General features: G+C 37.3%; 1 protein-coding gene across 1 annotated transcript; it reads right to left on the minus strand.

Annotated features, from left to right (window-relative positions):
• Positions 1 to 4,183: 4,183 nt before the first annotated feature.
• On the minus strand, positions 4,184 to 7,963 carry LOC136230113 (protein neprosin). Its single transcript, XM_066019055.1, has 7 exons — positions 7,340 to 7,963; positions 7,171 to 7,257; positions 6,854 to 7,066; positions 6,492 to 6,656; positions 6,355 to 6,408; positions 6,121 to 6,267; positions 4,184 to 4,607 (listed from the first exon to the last, which is right to left on the minus strand). Exons 1-7 carry the CDS (start codon positions 7,619 to 7,621, stop codon positions 4,230 to 4,232), a joined length of 1,326 nt encoding a protein of 441 aa, XP_065875127.1. The 5' UTR covers positions 7,622 to 7,963; the 3' UTR covers positions 4,184 to 4,229.
• Positions 7,964 to 21,238: the final 13,275 nt, after the last annotated feature.

Genomic DNA, 21,238 nt, shown 5'->3' on the forward strand with positions numbered 1-21,238 from the left:
ATATATTACATACATATATGTATATATGTGAACATAATTTTTATTAAGTTATCATGTGTTTTGCACGTATTGGAAAAAAAAAAAAAACAAAATCCAAGTACTTCATCAAGTTTAATTTAAACGTATTTCATCTCTAAATCTATTTTGAAATTAAAAAAAATAATGTTTTTTTTGAACCAATTGATATGTAACTAGTGTAAAACACGAGGACAAATATGTATTTTTAAAAATGTCTGAAATTAGCGCAATTTGTCGATGTTGAGGGTGATATTACACCATTTATGACGTTAGAGATAAAATTTCTCTTAGCTGGTGATATCAGACAAATATAGCTTTCCTATATGGAACTTCGGACATCCGAACCTACTCTCTAAAACATAGAATATGTAGAGTCTCATTGTCTAAAGAACGGAAAAACGACTATGTACCAGAAACTTGACTCGGGAAGCCTCCAACCAAGAATCCAGCCGTTGCATAATCACTCCTGATCATGGGCATTACGGACTAAATAGCCTTGAGGGATATCAATCTCCGATATCTAGGTTCACTCCCTCCTATCAATAGGAGACATGTGGACCCCCACTCCACAATATGTATTCGTCTTCTACATCTCAACACTAGTATAAATAGAGTAAGCTCACTCAAGGTAAATAGATTCATTCATTTTTAAATTAAGCTTATGTTACAACTTTAGTTTACTAATTGTGATCATCCTCTAGTCTTCTTCACGAACTGACTTAGAATCTGGAGGGGATTCTCCGTGTAAATGACCCCTTTGACTTTGCTTTTATGCAGTTGCAGGTTGAAACATGAGGATTCAACCACGTCAAATTGGTACGGTAAGCGTGGACTGATATAACAATGACTCGTTTAAACAGTTCTATCGAAATTCCTTCCACTAGTGCGCTCCCCCCAATACAGATCCAGAGAACCACCAAAGAAAAGACATGCCGAAACCGTCCGATCAACAACGATCCAATCTTGAAAATAGTGGAAGAAGGAGAAGTCCAAGAGCCCAACAACAAAGGCTTTTGAGCGCAATCTCACGACGCTTGGAAGAAAACCTTGATTCTGTCTAAGAGGTCGTCAACATCACGAGGTAAGAATATGCCATCCAAATAAGAGAAGTAAAAGAAAAGCTAGTGATAGTAGAGGAAACATTTAAGTACACGAACAAACTTAAAGACACCAACTACTCGACCGGACACCACACTATTCGAAGTTGCTACCACCGACAAGACAGTTCCTCTAAGAGCTAAAGGAATGACATGGACACCCAATCAAGGGGAAGATGAGTCTCTCAGGTATGACGCCATCGGATTCGGACTCCCCCTAAGAGATACTGATCAATCTCCTACGAGACTAGTCCAGGTAAGAGAAGGAAGACAATCCTCCATGAACAGGAGGACACCAGACTCCAATCCTCGAAGGACTCGTCACTAGTCGGTAGAATCCCGATCGGTTAACCATATTGAACATTTTGTTTATTACCTCATCATCACCGTCACCGAGCCTTAGCCTCCTCATACTTTTAATGAAATTTCTACATTCTCTTTGTGAAAAACCTGTGTTTTGTGGTCCACCATTATGGACTTCTAACAATCTATGACTCTTGCTTGTCCTTAACCCTGCTAAGTCAAATGCTTCCAATTGGCTCTCATCTTGAGTAGTCATATTTCCTTTGACTAGACATTATTCTAATCATGTCTCGAATCAACTCGTGGTTGTCCTCATCTACTACTTGAGTAACTTTGTAAACGCCACTTTTGTCTGCTACTCTTATTCTTGCTTAACAGTGTATCCTTTTAGCCATTTTCTAACCTTCTAATTTCCTTCCTCTATCACAGCAGAGTTTCGTACATTGATGAATTCGCCTCTATCTTTGTTACTAGATGTCGTTAAACGCACAAACCTTTTACCTTGCCATATTATTTGTATGCATATTCCAAGGACTGAAAGCTCATATATTTTGTACCTATAGCTGGACACACTAGCACGTTTGTGTTGTTAGCTTCAGTGTAATCTTGGCTTAAAAAACTATCATCTTTCAAGTTAGCATGATTAATATCATTGAATCTCCATGGTAGGTTACTCATCTTACTCCATTGCATGTTGTTCATACTCATGGTGTCGTGAATTCTCCATTGTAGACAACCAATTTGTCTTTTTACGAAAATTAATTTTCTAATAAAGAACTCAAATATTAGTTATGGGAATGGCTCATGAGGGATTATAAAGAGGTTTTTAATGGAAGAAGTTGAAAGACGTTCATCCATTATGAAGCATGTATATTTTCTTACAACGATTAGATTTTTCGAGAACAAACGTATTTTGTATTGTAATTTTGAAATATATAATCGACAAAAAAAATAGTGCGCTGCAATTACATTACTAACATCTCGTGTTCTGTATGACGCACTTCTACACTGTGATTGCAAAAACAAGTTAGTAATGAGGCAGAGAATTAACTTTGATGAGAATATAGGCTTAAAATGATCACAATTTTATTTTCTTGTAATAGAAAGGGAAATTGGAAGAAAATGGAGAGGGAATAATTAATGATATCCTGAAACAGTAACTGAGATTTAAAGAAGAGATATGATGAATGAGATTCTTATTGGGATATGTATCATATCCACCATTTAATGTGTAAAGAAAAACAACTCAACAGTTTTCATTATTGTAATTTGTAATAATACCCACATCACATTTTGTCTTGCAATATCTAGACAACAATTATTCATTATTCACCTTATTTATTTATTTTTATTTTGAATTTTGTAAATTAAAGTGCTTTTTTTTTCTTTTGATGCTTAAAGCTTTCTTTTTATGCCTTTCCAGTTCAACTTACCCCTAACCTGACACAACACGTCAATACTATATTCCCTCTTCACCCATACCCGGAGGCACTGGCATACTTGAGCCTGCGCATAAATTTAACCGCCCATAAAAAAAAAACATGTATATAGTTTCCATGTAAAAAAATAGTAGTATAATTTTAAGATACCCCAATTGGTGCCATTTCAAGTCTAACTACAAAAAAAAAAAAAAAAAAAAAAAAAAAAAAAAAAAAAAAACCATGTGTAATTTCATAATAACCATCCGGCAACACCGGCATTCTGGCTGCCGAGTAAAGATTGGAAATGCACATCTTCTATTAATGATACAAACCTATTTTTCTTCAATTGGGGTTGAAGCTGCGGTAAATATACTCTTATCCAATAATTATATGATTAAATTTGTACTTTATCCCTTTAAAATTTATATAAATACACATTGTACCAATTTGTATAAACTTTTGTGACCATCAATACTAATTACCCAGTAAGAAGTGATTAGTTAGGAATGAAGTAACCCTTCAATTTGGCAGTTAGGATCAATTTGGCTCAAATCGGAATTTAACTTACTCGATCTTTAATTAAGTTAACAGATTTTGCCAAATTGACACAAAATTTTATAATTTTTTGGTATTAAATTGTTTACCTCAGAATCAATTTATTAAAATTTGCTTAACTAAATTGAGTTGATATCTAAACTTAATTTAGATTTAAATTAAATTGATTCCCATTACCAAATTTTATGGATCATTTTCACCCTTAATTTGATTAGTTAGGTACCCATTTGTTAGTTTGACTTTTTTAAAGGCAAGACAACTGTTTTAAGGAGTGTAGGACCTTAGAGAGTCTTTCTAAGAAATTATTAAAGGACAAGATTAAATATTAATCTTGATTAATTTTTTCTAACCAATCTAGTTGGAAGCTTGTTGGTGTTTAGTTGTATTTGACTAATTTAAATACAATTTCTCAAAATACAATACAATACAATAATAGTTCCCACTGAGATTCAGTGTTTTATTTTATCTTTTAGAAACAGGTTGGGACAGATAGTAAAATTATTTAAAATTATCTCCTGATGCTTCACACATGCTTTGCCATTTACAAAATGTGTAAAGAAATACTACTTTTTTTTTTCCTTTGTGGGCTCTTAATTCCATAGATTAAGCTAGTAGTGGGGATGTCAATGTCAAGGGTGTTTTTGTCATTTAGAACACATCCATCCATTATTATTAAAAAAAACCCTGTATTACCCCCAAATTTACATAATCCCAGAAGTGGGAAGAAGATCTCACATGTTATGGGGGAAAATGAAAATAAAATAATAAAAACAAAATTGTAAAAAAAAATTAAAAAAAATCAAATCTTATCTATCCTATATATTCATATTGATATTCATGGACACCTTACATTTCTGCCAGGACCTCCATAATAAAAATAGGTACCCCAGACATTATTCTTACCTTGCTTGATGTCATAGCAATTAGGATGATCAGCCAATAAGTGAAGATTAGATAAGGGTAATAAATTATTATCCCAATCAACAACTTGTAAATTCCTAAAATAGGAAGCTTTACCAAAACCTTCACCAGCAAAATGACCACTTCCCATTTGGGTAGATGTGTGATAACCAGATGATCTTGAGTTCACTATTTCACCTCCAAATTGAATCATACTTGCATAGCTTCTTAAATGACTGAACAACATTGCTGGCCAATATCCTACTAATAGTCCTGACCCAAATTCCAGCCACCAATGCCCATGCTTTGGGTCCTATCAAGTAGAAACAAAAATAATAAGCTTAAGACAAATTTCAAAAGCTGAGGTTTAAATTTACACCCCCAACAGCCCCCTCACACAAGAGGCTGAATCACCCCTCTCAGGAGTGGTTCCTAAGACCGGGGATGCTCTGACACTCTGCACACCTATTAAGGCTAATCCTTTAAGATGTTCTCGAGCCTATAATCTAACACGAGATCTTTTGCTTAACTAAGTCTAACCACTCATTAGTGGCGGAACTAGTTTGACTGTTCGGGATGCACAAAATAAGGTTCGCCCTTATTAGGATGGGTTTAAATTTTTCTTTCCGACCTAGACAAAAAAAACGGAGTAATTTTATCATAGATTACTTTAATTTTTTGTCCTAATTAAAATGGTATAATTTTAGTCTATTTGGACAAAAAAATGTTGGACATATTTCTTTTTTTCCGTTTTGCAGTGCAAATTACACCCCCAACAGATAAGAGTTATATTGCACAAAAACTAAAAAGGGAACTGACACAAAATTGGAAAAGGATACATGGGAGCGTTGTTTCTAAAAAAAATATAGCTAGGAATGAAAGCAGAAAAGAAATGAAAACGACACAAAAAGGAGAAAACGCTAGTGACGAAAAGTTTTTGTACAACATAGGAGGGGGTCAAGACTAGTATTGATCTCTTTTTGGATGCAAATTACACTTCCAACCAATGAAATTTGCAAAACTCAGACAAAAGAGAACTTCCTTTGATAGATGGTTCTAGGTACGAGGCAAATACAAACTTTAAAAGCTAAGGCTATCAATTTGCGAATCTTTTTACAGTAGGCCAAAACTAGTATTGATTCTGATCACTCAGATGATGTCACACCAGTTCATTCAAACTGCTGATGTTGCATCATCTAAATGTATGTACCTGTACTGATTCTAGTTTATAGTAGAATTTCTCTCAATTTACACCTCAATAACCCCTTAGTGGAGACGGAGGCTGAACCAGCCCTCTCAAAGATGGTTCCCGGAAATTGGCTGTAAAGCACCCCGGGCCACCCCTAGTTCTCAGTGGTCCGGAGTGCCACAGTACCCCTGCCTCGGCCTATTAAGACCAACATCTATTGAGTGAAAGCAACGTTAGTTAATTGGTATATGTGTATGTCACTTGTTTATTTTAAATGAAGAAAGCAGACAAAAAAGATGATAACAGGAAATGTTTGTTTAGTCTTTAAAAGTCCAAAGCCAAACCAAAGCCAGTTGGAGTCAAACAGTTAAAAGAACCTACTTTTATTAAAAAAACACTACTACAAGTTAAATAGAGTTTGACAACATCTAGGAACACTTTGACAAGATAAATGCAAGAGCGAATCTTGCATTTTGAAAATGATGATTACACTAAACGCCAACATTTTCTAATTTAATCAAATTAACCACTATTTCAAACATCATCAACTCATATTTTCTGCATCAAGTTGACCTTATTAACTTTAAAATTAACTCTTAATTAGTATTTAATTAGTTCAAGTTGTTTGATTAATTACCTTCCAAACCATTAGACCAATGTCAAATTGTTTAGCATTGTAACTAGACCTCGGAGATATAGCTGCTCCAATGGCTATTCTGTTATTAGTTTGCACAAACCCGGAACACAGCAAATTGTAACATCCCGTAGCTTGGTATGCATCCGTCTGCAAATCAAATTAATTACCCATAAATTATCACTAAACTCCTACTTAAATTAGAGACTCGACTAGAGCTAAAATCAAAGAACTTACGGTCCAATAAGTGAAGAATCTCGGATAATTATCTCCATATAACTCCGGGCTAACCTGTAATGTCATAGGAAATTTTATTATACGCCTGATGTACCATGTCAGGTAAATACTATATTCGCGAAGGGAAGAAGTCTTGCCTGCCAACCGGCTTCAATGGTGTTTAAATCGTTGCCAAAAGAACCCGAAATGACCCAAATTTGTGACAAACTGAACTCATATTGATCAGTGACACGAGGAGCCCATACGTTTATGTTAGCCTTTGCTCCATAATATTGATCTCCATTAACAAACACAACTGCATGCTGCAATGTAATTAAGAACCATATCTAACACTTTCAGTAAAAATAAATGCTTTCCACCTATTCCAGTCAGACCCCTCTGGAAATTCATTAACGACAACAGAAATTTTCAAAGTGTACAAAATTTATTGAAACTAAAAAATGTCAACTGGAAAAGTCTTAATTTTTTGTTGACTTGTAGGTGAAGAAGTTAAGCTAACCTCATGACCATTGCCTCCTGAATCTCTTCTAACATGTCTTCTTAATTTTCTGCCATATCTTCGGAGAGAGCTTGCTCTCAGGACATCTTTTTCTGTAGTTCTCCTGATTGGAACAGTTCCTTGTGGGCATGATTCGCCTGAATTTGACCATAGTTGATAGCTCTCTGTAACATTCCCTGTGGTCTCATTCCCTTTTGGCCTTTGTGGTGGATCCTGTGAAATTATCCCAAATAATTTCAAACTCATCAGATTCAAAGAAAGAAAGAAAGATTCTTATTGAATTAACAGAAAGAAAGAAAGATTTAGTAATGATATACCAATGGTTTTTGTCCTTTAAGTTCAGGATGATCAAATGCTGGTTGAAGATGAGATAAAACACAGTCTATTATATCCCCATCAGGGCTCTATAACCAAAACAAGAACACAGATCAATAAAATGCAGAAGAAAGAAAGAAAGAAAGACAGTCTATTATATCCTTTAATTACCTGAATGGTCTTGAGTGCAGGCTTGTTGATCTTCTTAAGATAAGAATTGATTCTCTTTTGTTTGAGTAACTCTTTACCTGGCCTGAAAGTTTGATTCGCCGGTAGCCGGTGGCCGGAATCTGAGTAGCAGAAAATAGGAGAAGGAAAAACAAGAAAGGTAATAAAAAGAAGTATCATAGAGATAGTATGAATAGTAAGAGAAAAAGAAGCAGCCATTTTGGAGGAATATTGTTGTTTGTGTTTGTATGCATTGAGGTTGTTGTCTTGTTCTAAAAAACTCATTCCAAAAATTTGTCCATGGAAATGAATATAATCAATACAAAAGAGAAGCCTCACATCCAACAGAAAGGAAACAAGAGCCTTGTTTGTTCACTAGCTTAGCTTAGCTTCTTTCTTACATATTATAAGTGAAAAACCATAACATAAGAGAGATTCTGTTCTGTTTCTGTTGTCTTGGTTTATGTTATGGTCTCACTGACACACTAAGAGAAACTTGAGGCATGGCACCACCATATTAAAATACTCTTAAGACCATATGCATGATGGGTAGAATTGTACTTTCACAACTAAAAGATGTTGTCAAAAGAGGAAATTTTGCTCTCTTTTTCAGAATGCAAAGAGTTGGAATTTAGATTGTCATTTTTTATTGGGGGAGAAAGATAATCAATAATCAAGTTTCTTTATTGTCCAAGTTAATCACAACTCTAAAGTTCCCAATTTTGTCAAAGGACCATTTTGATATTTTACAATTTTGTTTGCCTTAAATTAAATGTTTATAAATGCTTGATTAGATGTTTACTGTTGCTATAAATATTAGATGGTTGATTTTTTTAAATAGATTAGATGGTTGTTATTAGGTGATAAAATTATAATAAATTGTCCTTGTTAGTACTATATAAAAAATGTCTAATAACATGGGTATGTTTTAATTAATCAATCAATAAATAAATAATATAAAAATTAATAAAAATAAAGTAAATAACAAATTAAAAATAATAACTTATTTTTCTAAAAAAGAAAATTAACTTATTTAATGGAACATAATTTGTTCCTTTTGGTAATAGTATTACAAAAATCAGAATAATGTTAGTTTTTTCTTAATATAAATGATGAATTTTGTAAAAATCAAATAAATATAAAAATATTTATGAAAAACTATAAAATTACTATGTTTTTTTTTTTTTTGAAAAGCTTAGAAAAACTCTAGTATCCATAAAAAAAAAAGTTTATAAATGTTGTTTTATAAAAGATATATTATATTTTCTGGCATGAGGAGAAAAAGCTAAAATGTGGTCCAAAAAGCATAAAGAAAGAAACATCCTATTTTGTAGAAATATTGGAATACAAGCAAGTATAAACATAAGATGCTTTATACTCAAGAAAGAAGTATTGTATGCGGTGAGTGGAACTCATTTTGCAAAATGGTGGACCAAATTATCATAATGTTGTCAAACAATTCATCATCATTAATCCTAAGGAGTGCAATTTCTTTTGACTTGATTAACAACAACTTTTATTCATAATTAATCATTTGAGGTAACTAATTTTAGTAATGTGTGGCATGTGCTTCTGTCTTAATTATATTCTCTAATAAAACTCTTGTGTTTTTCTAAATTTGTGCTCAAGCTTTTTAATTTTGTTTTACTAATTAATGGCCCAAGACCTATATTAGTGATTGTTAACTAGGATTGATGTTTATATGAGAATGTTGAAGCATTATGTATTAACTCGTCTAATATTCACGCATTGCGCGGGTCATATAATATCATTTAATTATTATTTCCAGTTTTAACAATTTAGCGGTGGTTCGATAGACTGTATAGCCAAGTTCATCCTTCAATTGAATGTTGATACACCTAGAAAGCTTTTTATTACGTCATTATAAAGCATAATCCATCGTTGTTTGTCTTGCAGCTTCTTAATATAAAGAAGCGTGTGGCCACATCCTAATGATGCAATTAGATTGCTTATTCGACTTTATCAGTGCACTAAGAGATCAAAGAATGTACGAGCAACAAATGAGGGTGACATTTTCATGCCTCACGATATCATATAGCAGGTATCACTTGAGATTGTCATTAGGTTCTCAAGTTACATATACGAGATATCTATCTAAGTCGGATAGTTATAATGGTTTGGTAGAGTTAACTTATAACTTGTGAGATGAAATTATGTTTGGAGTTCAATGATGATATTAGATAGACTACAAGATCACACACATAGAGAATTAAGTCGGAATATAGCTTCTCTTGGTAGTTTAAGATACTATTATATTTAATGGAAGATAGAAATTGAATTACTGATTTTAGGAAACAAATAAAGATTAAATAATAATAGCAAATATGTTATTATATTTAATGCTAAGTATATAAGAAAATGATTAGATTATTTTCATAACTGTAACACAATTTTTATACATTGTGAATTGAAAGAAAACTTAGCCTCAATTTTCTCTTAGAGAATTCGGCCAAGACTAAGAGGAGAAGTTGTATTTGTTCTTCGTGCTAGCACACGTATTCCGACTCCGATGAGCATGATAAGTAATTACTCGAAATAATAATATGTCGTTGTATTACTCTTGATCTACAAAGCAATAGTTTAGCACATAATTTCCACATAAACAATTTGATTTACCCGGATATATGAAGGCTCTATAATCGGCTCTAGTTCGCACTAGTCAGGTTCTCCGTGCGTGTATCTTCAAGCAAACGATAACTGAATCTAGACGAGTATAAACCATCTCTGGAAAAATGTCAAATGAGCTTATCATCTCTAGCTGCCGCAGACATCACCATATTAGAAATAATGTCAACTTCCCGAGGCGAGAACCATTCAACCAACCTACTCTGATTCCAAATGTAATTCCTGGTATAAAAAAATCAGAAACCATCGCATTTTTTGTTTTCATTAGTGCAAACAAAGGTGATGTGATAGCCGTCTTCATTTATTAACCACATATCATTCCATACTGAAACCGAATATCCTCTTCCAATCCTCCAGCGAATACCCGTTTGGATAACTTTAATCGAACTCCCTACGCTTCTCTAAATAAAACTGAAGTTATTGCCTAATTTAGATGGAAGGAAAGACCCATGAGAATAGTATTTAGCTTTGAACAATCTACTAACCAACGTATTAGGAGTATCAATAAGTTTCAAAGCCTGTTTTCCCAACAGTTCCATAAATTTTGAAAACCCAACCCACCATGATCTTTACGCATACTCAACTTATCCTAGTTACACTTATGAATTCACTGAGCTCCATTCTCCTTCGTACCCCACTAGAAAGAATTCATCATTTTCTACAGTTCATCACAGATTGATTTTGTAAGCATAAAAGTACTCACACAGAAAGTTGGGAGAGTCTGTGCTGCTGACTTTAGTAACACTTCATTCCCTGCTGCAGATAGAAACTAAAAGGCCCAACTATTGAAACATTTAAGAAGTCGCATCTTTAAGAAAAAAAATCCTTTTTAGCCCTACCAATCAAAGATGGAAGTCCCAAATACCTACCCATATCCAAAGGAGAGTAAACATCTAGGAGAGCATTGATAGTATTACAATCTTCCTCACTAACATTCGAAATAAAGAATAGTCCTGATTTCAAAAAATTGACTGCATGCCCTGACATAGTTTCATAAACTTTGAGAATATCTTCTTGTTGGTCCCTTATAACGTGACAAGTTAGTTCCAAGGGGGGGGGGATATGAACTATTTAAAAAATTTGTCCGTTGAGGCTGACTTCTTTTCTTATGAAAAGGTTTACACAGCGTCACTAAGTAGATTCAAGACACAAGCTTAGTCAACTTATGACTAAGTCTGCTTCTTTACTTGAGTCAGGAAATAACACTTAGAGTCTATTCCTGAACTCAGCTTCTTAGTAAACTTAACTCAGCGTGAGTTTTTTACTTAGTCAGTTTTATAGCAAGCAATATATATTAAAGGAGTTTAAGGGTTAGAAAGATGTTACTCATCAGACTTATCCTGGTTCGGCCTCTCCGCCTACGTCCAGTCCCCGGAACTCGTTCCGAGCTTTTTGAATTCTCTACTGAGCTCTTTAAAGGTAGAGCACGAAACCTTTTATAGATAGAAGCTGAGTATAACAAGAGTACCTTCCTCTATAACTCTACTCACTCCTATATCTACGCTGAGTACTATAACCGAGTACTCAGCCTCTCCTTTCTATTCTTCTAGAAATGATAAAGTGTTTGCCCTAAACAACAATTGCTAAGACACTTTAGATGATTGAAAATCACTTTAGACTTTTACACAATAATATGGAAATTGGTGTAAGATATTTGCTTTGCTTTTCTCACAGAAACTTCAAGTATGAATTTGGTTAGCGTTTTGACTAGTTGAAGATCTGAGTCGATTGAAGCAAATGGATGGCCTTTATATAGTGACACTTGAGGCACCTGGTCATTTCGAATTTCGAAATAACCATTGGAGGGAAACGGCTTCCTGTCGTTATCACTCTGGGCGTGCTCAGCGTCGTTGGCCAATAGGATTCTTGCATCTTCTGTCTTCGTCAGTCTTCGGCAGAATGTTTCGACATTTAAGGAAAAGTCCACGAGACAGCTTCATGCGCCTTCTGAACTTTTCCCAAAGTAGAAATACTTTGTCTGGAAGTTGAACATTGTCTGCCGCTGTCCAGACTGCATTGTCGTCCAACTCAGCAGCTTCCACTTGAAGCTTTTGCCACGAAGCCTTCTCGATCCTTCTCTTGCTGAGTCGTCGTTTTACTTGATACAGCTTCGTTTTGAACTCTTGAGCCGAATGGTCTTGATGTGTTGATTTGGGCTTGACTTCCACTTTATGGGCCTTTGGGCTTTTTAATCTCAATGTCTTATAAACAATTAAACTCAACATTGAACAAACACATTAGTGTAATAAATCAAAGCATTTAAATTTAATGTGTTAGAATATTTTTATCATCACTTAAATAATTTTGTCAAATCAAAATCATATGGAAAGGTGTTTCAACAAACTCCCCCATTTTGATGTTGGCAAAAATATTCAGTTGAAGAACTCAGTGTTGAGCTCCCCCATGATAGTTGACCTGATTTTATCAAATAACTCCCCCGTAAGGGTTGAGCGGCTGACATAGTTTTACTCTAAATATTTTAAGGTTTAATCGAGTAAGTCTAAGGTCAGATTTCATAAATAGGTCAGCTCATGGAACATATTCTATTTAACTCAGTTTTATGCGAAAGGTTTAAAAATCAGAGAGCGTTGAGTAAGCTTTGTTCAATGAGTTTTTCTTGAGTGGACATATAAGAAGTGGTCAACATATTTGATCAACACAGCAGGCATATCATTAATCAATATAGACAGTGTAGGACAGTTGATTTAATGAAGATGCATTTTTACTATTCAATACAAAACATAATTAAGCATCACATAAGATTGGTTAATTTAAGGATAGATGCATCAAGGCTTTGTATTCAGGTCAGCACAGAAAAAATACACACACAAGGCAAGGACTACAAGTTTTAGCAATAAGAAATCTAGTCAGTAAAGCTAAAGCTATTTCTTCTTGTAGTTGAGTTGGGCTTCATGCTCTTTTAGCTTACCCTTTCCCTTGTGTCCTTGCTGACTTCCTGAAGCTTCTTCAGTTCGCTGAGTTCTTGGGGCTTGTTCTTTCTCCCCTGTTTTGCCAGCATCGGTTTTGGTAATGAAGGTATCTTCAATGGCAGCTTGGGTTAGACGTTTAGAAAATGCCTTTAGCCTTCTTGTGCTTTCATTCATTCCGTCAAAGATTGGGATACCGTCATCCACAATAGCTCGAGGAATACCGATAGATGCAGCACTCAGCATACTCAAAACAGCGGCTTGAGACTTGCCAACCCAGTGTATGGTGTCGGTGACCATTGCAAAAGCTTGATGAAACATTTTTAGCAAAGATGAATCAAAATACTCACGATGACCGTTGATTTGGCGCACATGGTTGAAAGTCACTCGAGAATACTTCAGAATCTCGTTGGTTTTATGCTCGTCAGTTGCCATCTCTTGCCTGTTTAAGTTCAGTAGACGCACAACCTCGCTAATTTGCTCAATGGAGCATTGGGAGGAGGTGGAAAGCTGGTGATTTGTTTTCTCTTGCTCAGTATGAAGCTGGCTGAAGAGATGATGGACTTCAGCAAAAGTGGCATATGCTGAGTTTGCAGCTGACAATTGCTGAATCTCCCCTTGTAGTGAGTTCATATGGTTGACCATGGTCAGTTGGAGTTCGGCCAGCTTTGTTATAGAGTCCTGCCTGGGCTGTTGAGATTGCAATGAAGTCATGACACTCAGAAGATCCTTCAGACCTTTGATCTCAGTTAGAAGCTGAGTGACAGACGAAAGTGGAGTTGTCTCAACAGTAGTAAACCCAGCGGCATTAGTACTGGTTTGATGGAGGTCCTAGATAAGAGCTTGAGCTAAGTCAACGATTCTTCGACCAGACTCAGAGGCATTCAAATAGCTTAAAGATCCATTATTTGTTGACCCAGATGCCGGAGGAGGAGTAGAACCGAATAAATGCGGTGTTTGGTTCTGCTCATCATTAGAAGGCCCAGCATTATCAGCAGCTGGCCTAGAATTAGGATTGTCAGTAAAAACTAATTGGATTTGATTCTGCACATTGAGTTATGGAAGTGGAGGATCGGCAGAAAGTGTTACTTGCTCAGTGTCAGACTAAAGCTGATAAGGTGTTGGAAGTTGAGGAAGATCAGTGTTCACCTAAGCAGGTAATTCCTTAGCTTGCTCAACATGTTGAGGAGCGGAATCTTCGAGCACTTGCTCGGTATTACTTTGGTTGGCGGAAGCATTTAAGTCGGCATGTTCCTTCGGTTGAGAAACAGAGGCTTGATTTTCTTGTTGCTCTAGTTGAGACTCAGGAGGGATAGAGAAGTACCGAAGATGTACATCTATAAGGTCAGAGATCTTATCCCTTAGCGGTGAGTCGCCCATGAGGTCAATGATGGGTGCTCGAAAAGCCTTCTTCTTCCTCAGTCTCTTTAGCTTTGGAGGAGTAGGGTCACAAAGAATGGACTCAATGGAGTCAGTGGGTGAAGTTTCCCTTTGAACAGCGGGAGCATTTGCTGTGTGCTCAGTTTCTTCTTCGTCAACCAACTCAGTGTTGATTGGTTCAAGGTGCTCATCATCCGCTGTTTCTTCAGTGTCATCCTGACCACTTTCTTCTTCTTCAGACTCATCATCCAGTTCTTCTTCCTCAAACTGTTCCTCCAATTCTTCCTCGACAAACTGACCACCCAGTTGGTCTTGTTCTTCCTGATCATCTATCTGTTGCTCAACGTCAACGTCTTGACTTTGTACATAGTGTGAGTTAGGAGGAACGACGACATCAGTTGGTAATGCATCGATAGATCTTAACTCAAAATTGAGCTGCTTCTTCCTCTTCCTTAATGGTTGGTCATCAACCTCTCTTTCTTCTGTCTCAGGCTCAGCTTGCCTAGGTCTTTTCTCAGCTGACCTAGATCCACCCTGTCCTTGTTGTATCTGAGGCTTAGTTCCTCCGCATACAAATTTAAGCTTCTTTGGGGCAGAAGCAGCAGCTTTAGTGGTAGTCTGGACAGCCTTCATCTTTCTTTGAGTTCTTCCCTTTCGTGTCACCGCCCCCTCAGCGTTCTGGACAGCTTCCCCTTTTCCTTTCTTCGGCACAATAGGTAGATCATGTGCCAGACCGAATAGGGCACCAGCCGTAATCTCTGTTCCTCGAGTGCTGATTTCCGCAACCATGTCCACATTGTGATCCCTGAGGATTCGGGTGATAAAAGAGCCTAACCTAAGGGTTCCTGTACTTCGTAGAAACCCACCGATCATGAATACGGGCATGTTTATCGGTGTGTAGGTCAGCATGTGCCATATAAAACACTGCTCAAAGTTGGTTGCTGAGTTGGTGCAGTTAATTTTAGGGAAAAGAAAATTGGTTAGGATGTAATGGGCCATCTTTTGATACTGACCCATGGAGGTACTCGAGATTTCACCTACATGACCCTCAGGTTTACAGAAGGTCTGAACGTAGTTGGTTTTCTCATGATCACCAGATTTACGAAGTATAGCTCTTTCGTTTTTCAGCTTGAACAGTGAGGTAAGATATGCAGGGTTGATGAAGATGTTCTTTCCTCGAACATCAGAAGCTAGTATGGATGGCAACGGGTAGGGTACCCGCGGGTAATGTCATTCCCAAACCCTTACCCTTTTATTTTTTAATTACCCGTACCCGTCCTATTATCCTAACGGGTATACTTTTTGCATCCCATACCCTTCCCATTTAATTCACGGGTACCCACAGGTACCCTTACCTGTTAAGAATCAATAAATACAAAAAATATTACAAATTTAACAAAGTATAAATTTAATAAATCATCAATCTAAAAATTGAATAAATTGAACCTTAATTAATAAGAATAAAGTAGCTTAGTGGTATCACTCAATTGTTGAAAAATAAATGGTTGGGGTTTAAATTTCACGTCTTACATCTAAAAAACAATGATATTTATTAATATAAATTTTTTTTATGACGGGTAACGGGTACCGGGTACCCTAGGGGGTATTCCCATACCCGTCCCATTACCCTAACGGTTAATGGTTTTGATCCCATACCCGTCCCATACCCTTTTATACAGGGTATGGGTAGTCCCATTAGGGTCGGGTAGTGTCGGGTACCCGCGGGTACACTACCCGTTACCATCCCTAGAAGCTAGGTAGTTCCGGTCATCATTGGCGATCTTTAGGTTGGCGTAGAACTCTCTTACCAGCTCAGGATAAGTAGCATCACGAACTGAGAACAGCTCGGTCCAACCATTGTTCTTGATCCACTCACAAAAGGGTTGCTCGGCTTCTACGAATCCCTTTGAAAACCATCGCGAGTAATCAATCTTACACCCCTTCACACTCTCGTAAACCTGAGAGTAGGTGCGTTCGATGACTTTCTTGCCCTTGTCCTTTTGCTGTTGTTTTTCCTTCGAAGAGGTGGCTTGGACAGCTTGAGCTTTCTTGCTCGGTGTTGTGACCTTAGCGTGGTCATACTGGGTAGGAGATTTGGGGTTTGCATCGGAGCGGTTGTTGGGTAAACCGGCACCGGAGATATTTAGAGAACCGTTTGTCATATTCTCAGAGAAGTTTTGGGAAGTCTGGGAATTTTTAGAGAGAGAGTATGAATGCCAAAGTTTTCTAAGCGTAAAGAATGAATAGTGGGAATTCATCCACTATTTATAGAGATGTTGAGTTTATCCAAGGCGTTGGGTTGTCCGTTTTACCTCGAGATTCTCAATCGATAAAGATTCTGGCATTTATGACACATACGACGCGTGTATTTTCTAATTATAGCCTATACGTCATCCTAGGTGGCTATTTAATTCGCGTTCTTTTGCATTAAAGTTTGCAACGGCTCTTCACTCAGTGTTAAGAATTTCAAGCGTTTAAAATTCTGAGTAGTCAGTGTTATGCAAAGGAATAATTCTTATGCTTAGTTGCTCAGCTTAAGATTAACACACAGCATGCAATAGCATAAATCATTCAGCATGGTAATTCACTCAGCATGCATACTATACTTGAAATTTATTGAAGAGGATTAAACATACCAATGGCTTCTCTAAGTATGTTGAATTGCTCACGAGCCAGTGGCTTTGTGAAGATATCAGCAAGCTGCTCATCCGTTGGGACATAGGTCAGCTTGATCTCTCCCTTGAGTACGTGATCTCTGATGAAGTGATGTCTTATGCTGACATGCTTCATCCTGCTGTGCTGGATTGGGTTCTTTGATAAGTCAATAGCACTCTTGTTGTCACATTTGACTTCAATTGTTTTGGTCCGAACGCCATAATCTTCAAGCTGTTGCTTAATCCATAGGACTTGAGCAACACAGCTTCCAGCAGCAACGTACTCAGCTTCACTGGTTGACAGGGCTACTGACGCCTGCTTCTTGCTGAACCAGGACACAAGACAGCTCCCAAGGAAGTGGCATCCTCCTGAGGTGCTTTTTCGTTCAAGCTTGTCTCGTTCGTAGTCAGCGTCAGTGTATCCAATGAGTGTGAAGTCATGAGTATTGGGATACCACAAACCTGCATTCACTGAGCCTTGCAAATATCTAAGGATTCTTTTTACAGCTATGTAATGAGATTCCTTAGGGTTAGATTGATATCTAGCACAATAACATACCGAGAACTGAATGTCCGGCCTACTAGCAGTTAAGTAAAGTAGAGAACCAATCATACCTCGGTACAATCTGCTGTCTACTGACTTACCATTCTCATCAGCACAGAGGACAGTGTCAGTGTCCATTGGGGTAGATATTGACTTACAATTCTCAAGTTCATACTTCTTCAATATCTCCTTAGCATACTTAGTTTGACTGATGAAGATGCCAATTTTCCCTTATTTGATTTGAAGTCCAAGGAAGAAATTGAGTTCTCCCATCATTGACATTTCAAACTCAGTCTGCATCTGCTTACTAAATTCCTTGCACATTGACTTGTTAGTGGCACCAAAAATAATGTCATCAACATATATTTGAGCCAGCAGGGTATCTTTACCCTTTCTCTTAATGAATAAGGTTGTATCAGCTTTACCTCTGACATAATTTCTAGTCAGCAGGAAACTGGTTAGCCTCTCATACCAAGCACGTGGTGCTTGCTTGAGGCCATACAGAGCCTTTTTGAGCTTATAAACGTGGTTTTGGAATTTAGGATCCTCAAACCCTGGAGGCTGATTAACATAAACTTCCTCGTTTATAACTCCATTAAGGAATGCACTCTTAACATCCATTTGAAACAGTTTAAAGTTCATATAGCTTGCATATGCACATAAAATTCTAATAGCCTCTAGCCTTGCCACTGGGGCAAAGGTCTCACCGTACTCAATACCTTCTTGTTGACTGTAGCCCTGAGCTACAAGTCTTGCTTTGTTTCTGACCACGTTCCCTTGTTCATCCAGCTTGTTGCGGAAGACCCATCTTGTTCCTATGGTCTTCTGGCTTCTTGGTTTTGGCACTAGATCCCATACTTCATTTCGTCTGAACTGATCAAGTTCTTCTTGCATTGAATTCATCCAGAATTCATCATACTCAGCTTCAGCGAAATTCTTTGGCTCCTGGATAGAGACGAATGCTACGTTGCTGAGGTATCTCCTGAGTTGATTCCTCGTCATCAGGGTATTCTCAGCAGCATCAAGAATGGCACTCTCTGAGTGACCTCTTGGTATCCTGATCTCCTTTGGTAAATTGATGTCTTGCGCTGGTTGTGTTTCAACAATCTCTGCAGGTGTAGATTGGTCAGTGAAAGTGATTTGAGTTTCACTTTTACCTTTGGTCAGCCCTTGAGGAAATGACTCAGCGGCAGTTTCTTAGTTAGCATGTGCTGAGTGTGGATCATCCTCTGTCAGCGGCTAGTATCTTCCTGCAGGGTTAGTTTTATCGAACTCAACATGTACTGACTCTTCTAAAACTTGAGTTCGTTTATTGAAAACTCTGTATGCTTTGTTGTTTGTTGAGTAGCCTAAAAAGATAGCCTCATCAGCTTTTGAGTCAAACTTAGCTAGGCTGTCTTTAGTATTCAAGATAAAGCATTTACAACCAAAGGCACGAAAGTATCCAATGTTGGGCTTTCGTCCTTTCCAAAGTTCGTAGGGGGTTTTCTTTAGTATAGGTCTAACTAGAGCCCTATTAAGAATATAGCACGCTGTGTTGACAGCTTCTCCCCAAAAGTACTTTGGAAGCCTATGCTCACTCAGCATTGTCCTGGCTATTTCAACCAAGGTTCTGTTTTTCCTTTCAACAACCCCATTTTGTTGAGGCGTTCTGGAAGCAGAGAAATTATGGTCAATGTCGTTGGTTTCACAGAATTCAACAAACTGTTGGTTCTTGAATTCTCCATCATTATCACTTCGGATGTGAGCTAACTTAAGGTCTTTATCACTTTCAAGTTTTCTTACTAAGTTTGAAAACGTCTCAAAGGTTTCATCCTTGCTACTCAGCAAGATTATCCAAGTGTACCGAGAAAAGTCATCTACAATGACCAAGGAAAATCTTTTTCCATCCAAGCTCAGCGGCTGGACTGGACCGAAGAGATCCAAGTGTAGTAACTCTAATGGACGCTTAGTTGAGACAATGTTTTTACTATGAAAAGATTGTTTGGTTTGTTTTCCAGCTTGGCAAGCGTGGCATAATTGATCTTTTTCAAACTTAAGTTCTGACAGTCCCTCAACCAATTGTTTTCTTGCTAATTTGGCCAGGAGGTCCATGCTTACATGACCAAGTCTCCTGTGCCATAGCCAGGAATTTTCTTCATTTGACACTAAAAATACAGTTTTTGAAAACTTCTTTTCTAAGTTCAGCATAAAGACATTATCAATACGAGGGGCAGTTAAAATTAACTCATTCGTTTTATCCTTGAATATTTTACATCCAGTGTCATCAAATATAACTTTTCACCCATTGTCACATAGCTGAGCTACGCTGAGTAAGTTATATTTGAGTCTGCTGACTAGGGAGACTGACTCAATAGTAGGATTACCACCAATGGTTCCTGACCCTACTATCTTACCCTTCTTGTTGTCTCCAAAACTTACACTTCCTCCTCGTTTACGCACAAATGTGATGAACTGAGTTTCATCACTAGTCATATGCCTCGAGCATGCGCTGTCAATGTACCACATCTTTGACTTCTCAGCACACCTCAGGCTTACCTGCAATATAGCTAGTTGCTTTTAGGTACCAAATTCTTTTTGGGTCCTTGCTTGTTAGGTTCAACAGGTAAAGCATCATATTTCATTTTATGACGACATACTTGGACAGTATGTCCATTCTTTCCACAGAAGTCACAGCTGACCTTCCGTTTAGGATGTCTCACTGACTGGTCAGCACCCCGGTGCTGAGCGTGCCAGCACACCTTTATGGTGTGTCCTTTCTTCCCACAGAAGTCACACTGGACATTCCGCTGAGGATTCCATCTCTGCTGACTAGTACTTCGGTACTCAGTTTTCGGAGGAATATTTCTTTTATTTGGAACCTTAAGTTGGTTCTGAATTGATGTGACATCCTTTCTCAGTTTCTTAGAATCTGATTGGACCTCAGAGACAAACTTTTGCATAATTTCTACATTACTATGCAAAGTTGAGTTGTCCTGGAGAAGATATCGAAGGTCACTCAGTTTGACCTCCTCAACCTCGTCACATCGCTTGCTGAGTGCTCTAACCTTTTTATTACACTTTTTGACAAGTGTATAGAGGTCACTCAGGGCATTAACCATTTCATTTCTGAGCAAGGGTAGTGATATTACCTCAGTTGAGTGTTCCTCATCGTCAGATGCAATGGAGGGGTCAGCATGCTCGGAAACACATGGCTCAACAAGTTCGTCAGCCATGAAACAAATCTTTACTGACTCAGTGGGCATCAGCTTCGGATGATGAAGACTCATCACTGTCGCTCCAAGTTGCCACCATTGCCTTCTTGCTGTTCTTTTTTTCTTTCCTCGGCCTGGGACAGCTTGACTTGATATGGCCAGTTTGATGACATTCAAAGCATGTAATGGGCTTTGAGCTAGGGCTGTGCATTATGCGGTTTGAAACCGCAAAACCGAACCGAACCGACACTGTTCGGTTTTTCGGTTCGGTTTTATTATTATACGGTTCAGATTTAGTATGTTATTTTGGTGAATATCGGTTTTTGGTTCGGTTCGGTTCGGTTTCTAATAAAAACCGAAATAACCTAACCGCACCGATTAGTTGCTACTATGTTGTATAAAACATGTATGGTTGGAAAAAAAAATTATAATCCTTCCTAAATTTATACACACCACCTATCTAATTTTTGAATTTATGATTCTAAAAAAAATATTTAATATAACCATTAAATTCTAATCTAACATCTATTTACCTTAAGTTTGAATTTAATATAACC

The sequence above is a fragment of the Euphorbia lathyris genome, chromosome 1, assembly GCF_963576675.1.
Source record: "Euphorbia lathyris chromosome 1, ddEupLath1.1, whole genome shotgun sequence".
NCBI classification, from domain to species: Eukaryota; Viridiplantae; Streptophyta; class Magnoliopsida; order Malpighiales; family Euphorbiaceae; genus Euphorbia; species Euphorbia lathyris.

Coding starts and splice junctions, on each gene's coding strand:
- LOC136230113 (XM_066019055.1), bottom strand. CDS start 7,621: ATGAGTTTTTTAGAACAAGACAACAACCTCAATGCATACAAACACAAA. Junction 7,258..7,339: donor CTGCACTCAAGACCATTCAG/GTAATTAAAGGA, acceptor TTTTGGTTATAG/AGCCCTGATGGGGATATAAT. Junction 6,409..6,491: donor CCATTGAAGCCGGTTGGCAG/GCAAGACTTCTT, acceptor ATGACATTACAG/GTTAGCCCGGAGTTATATGG.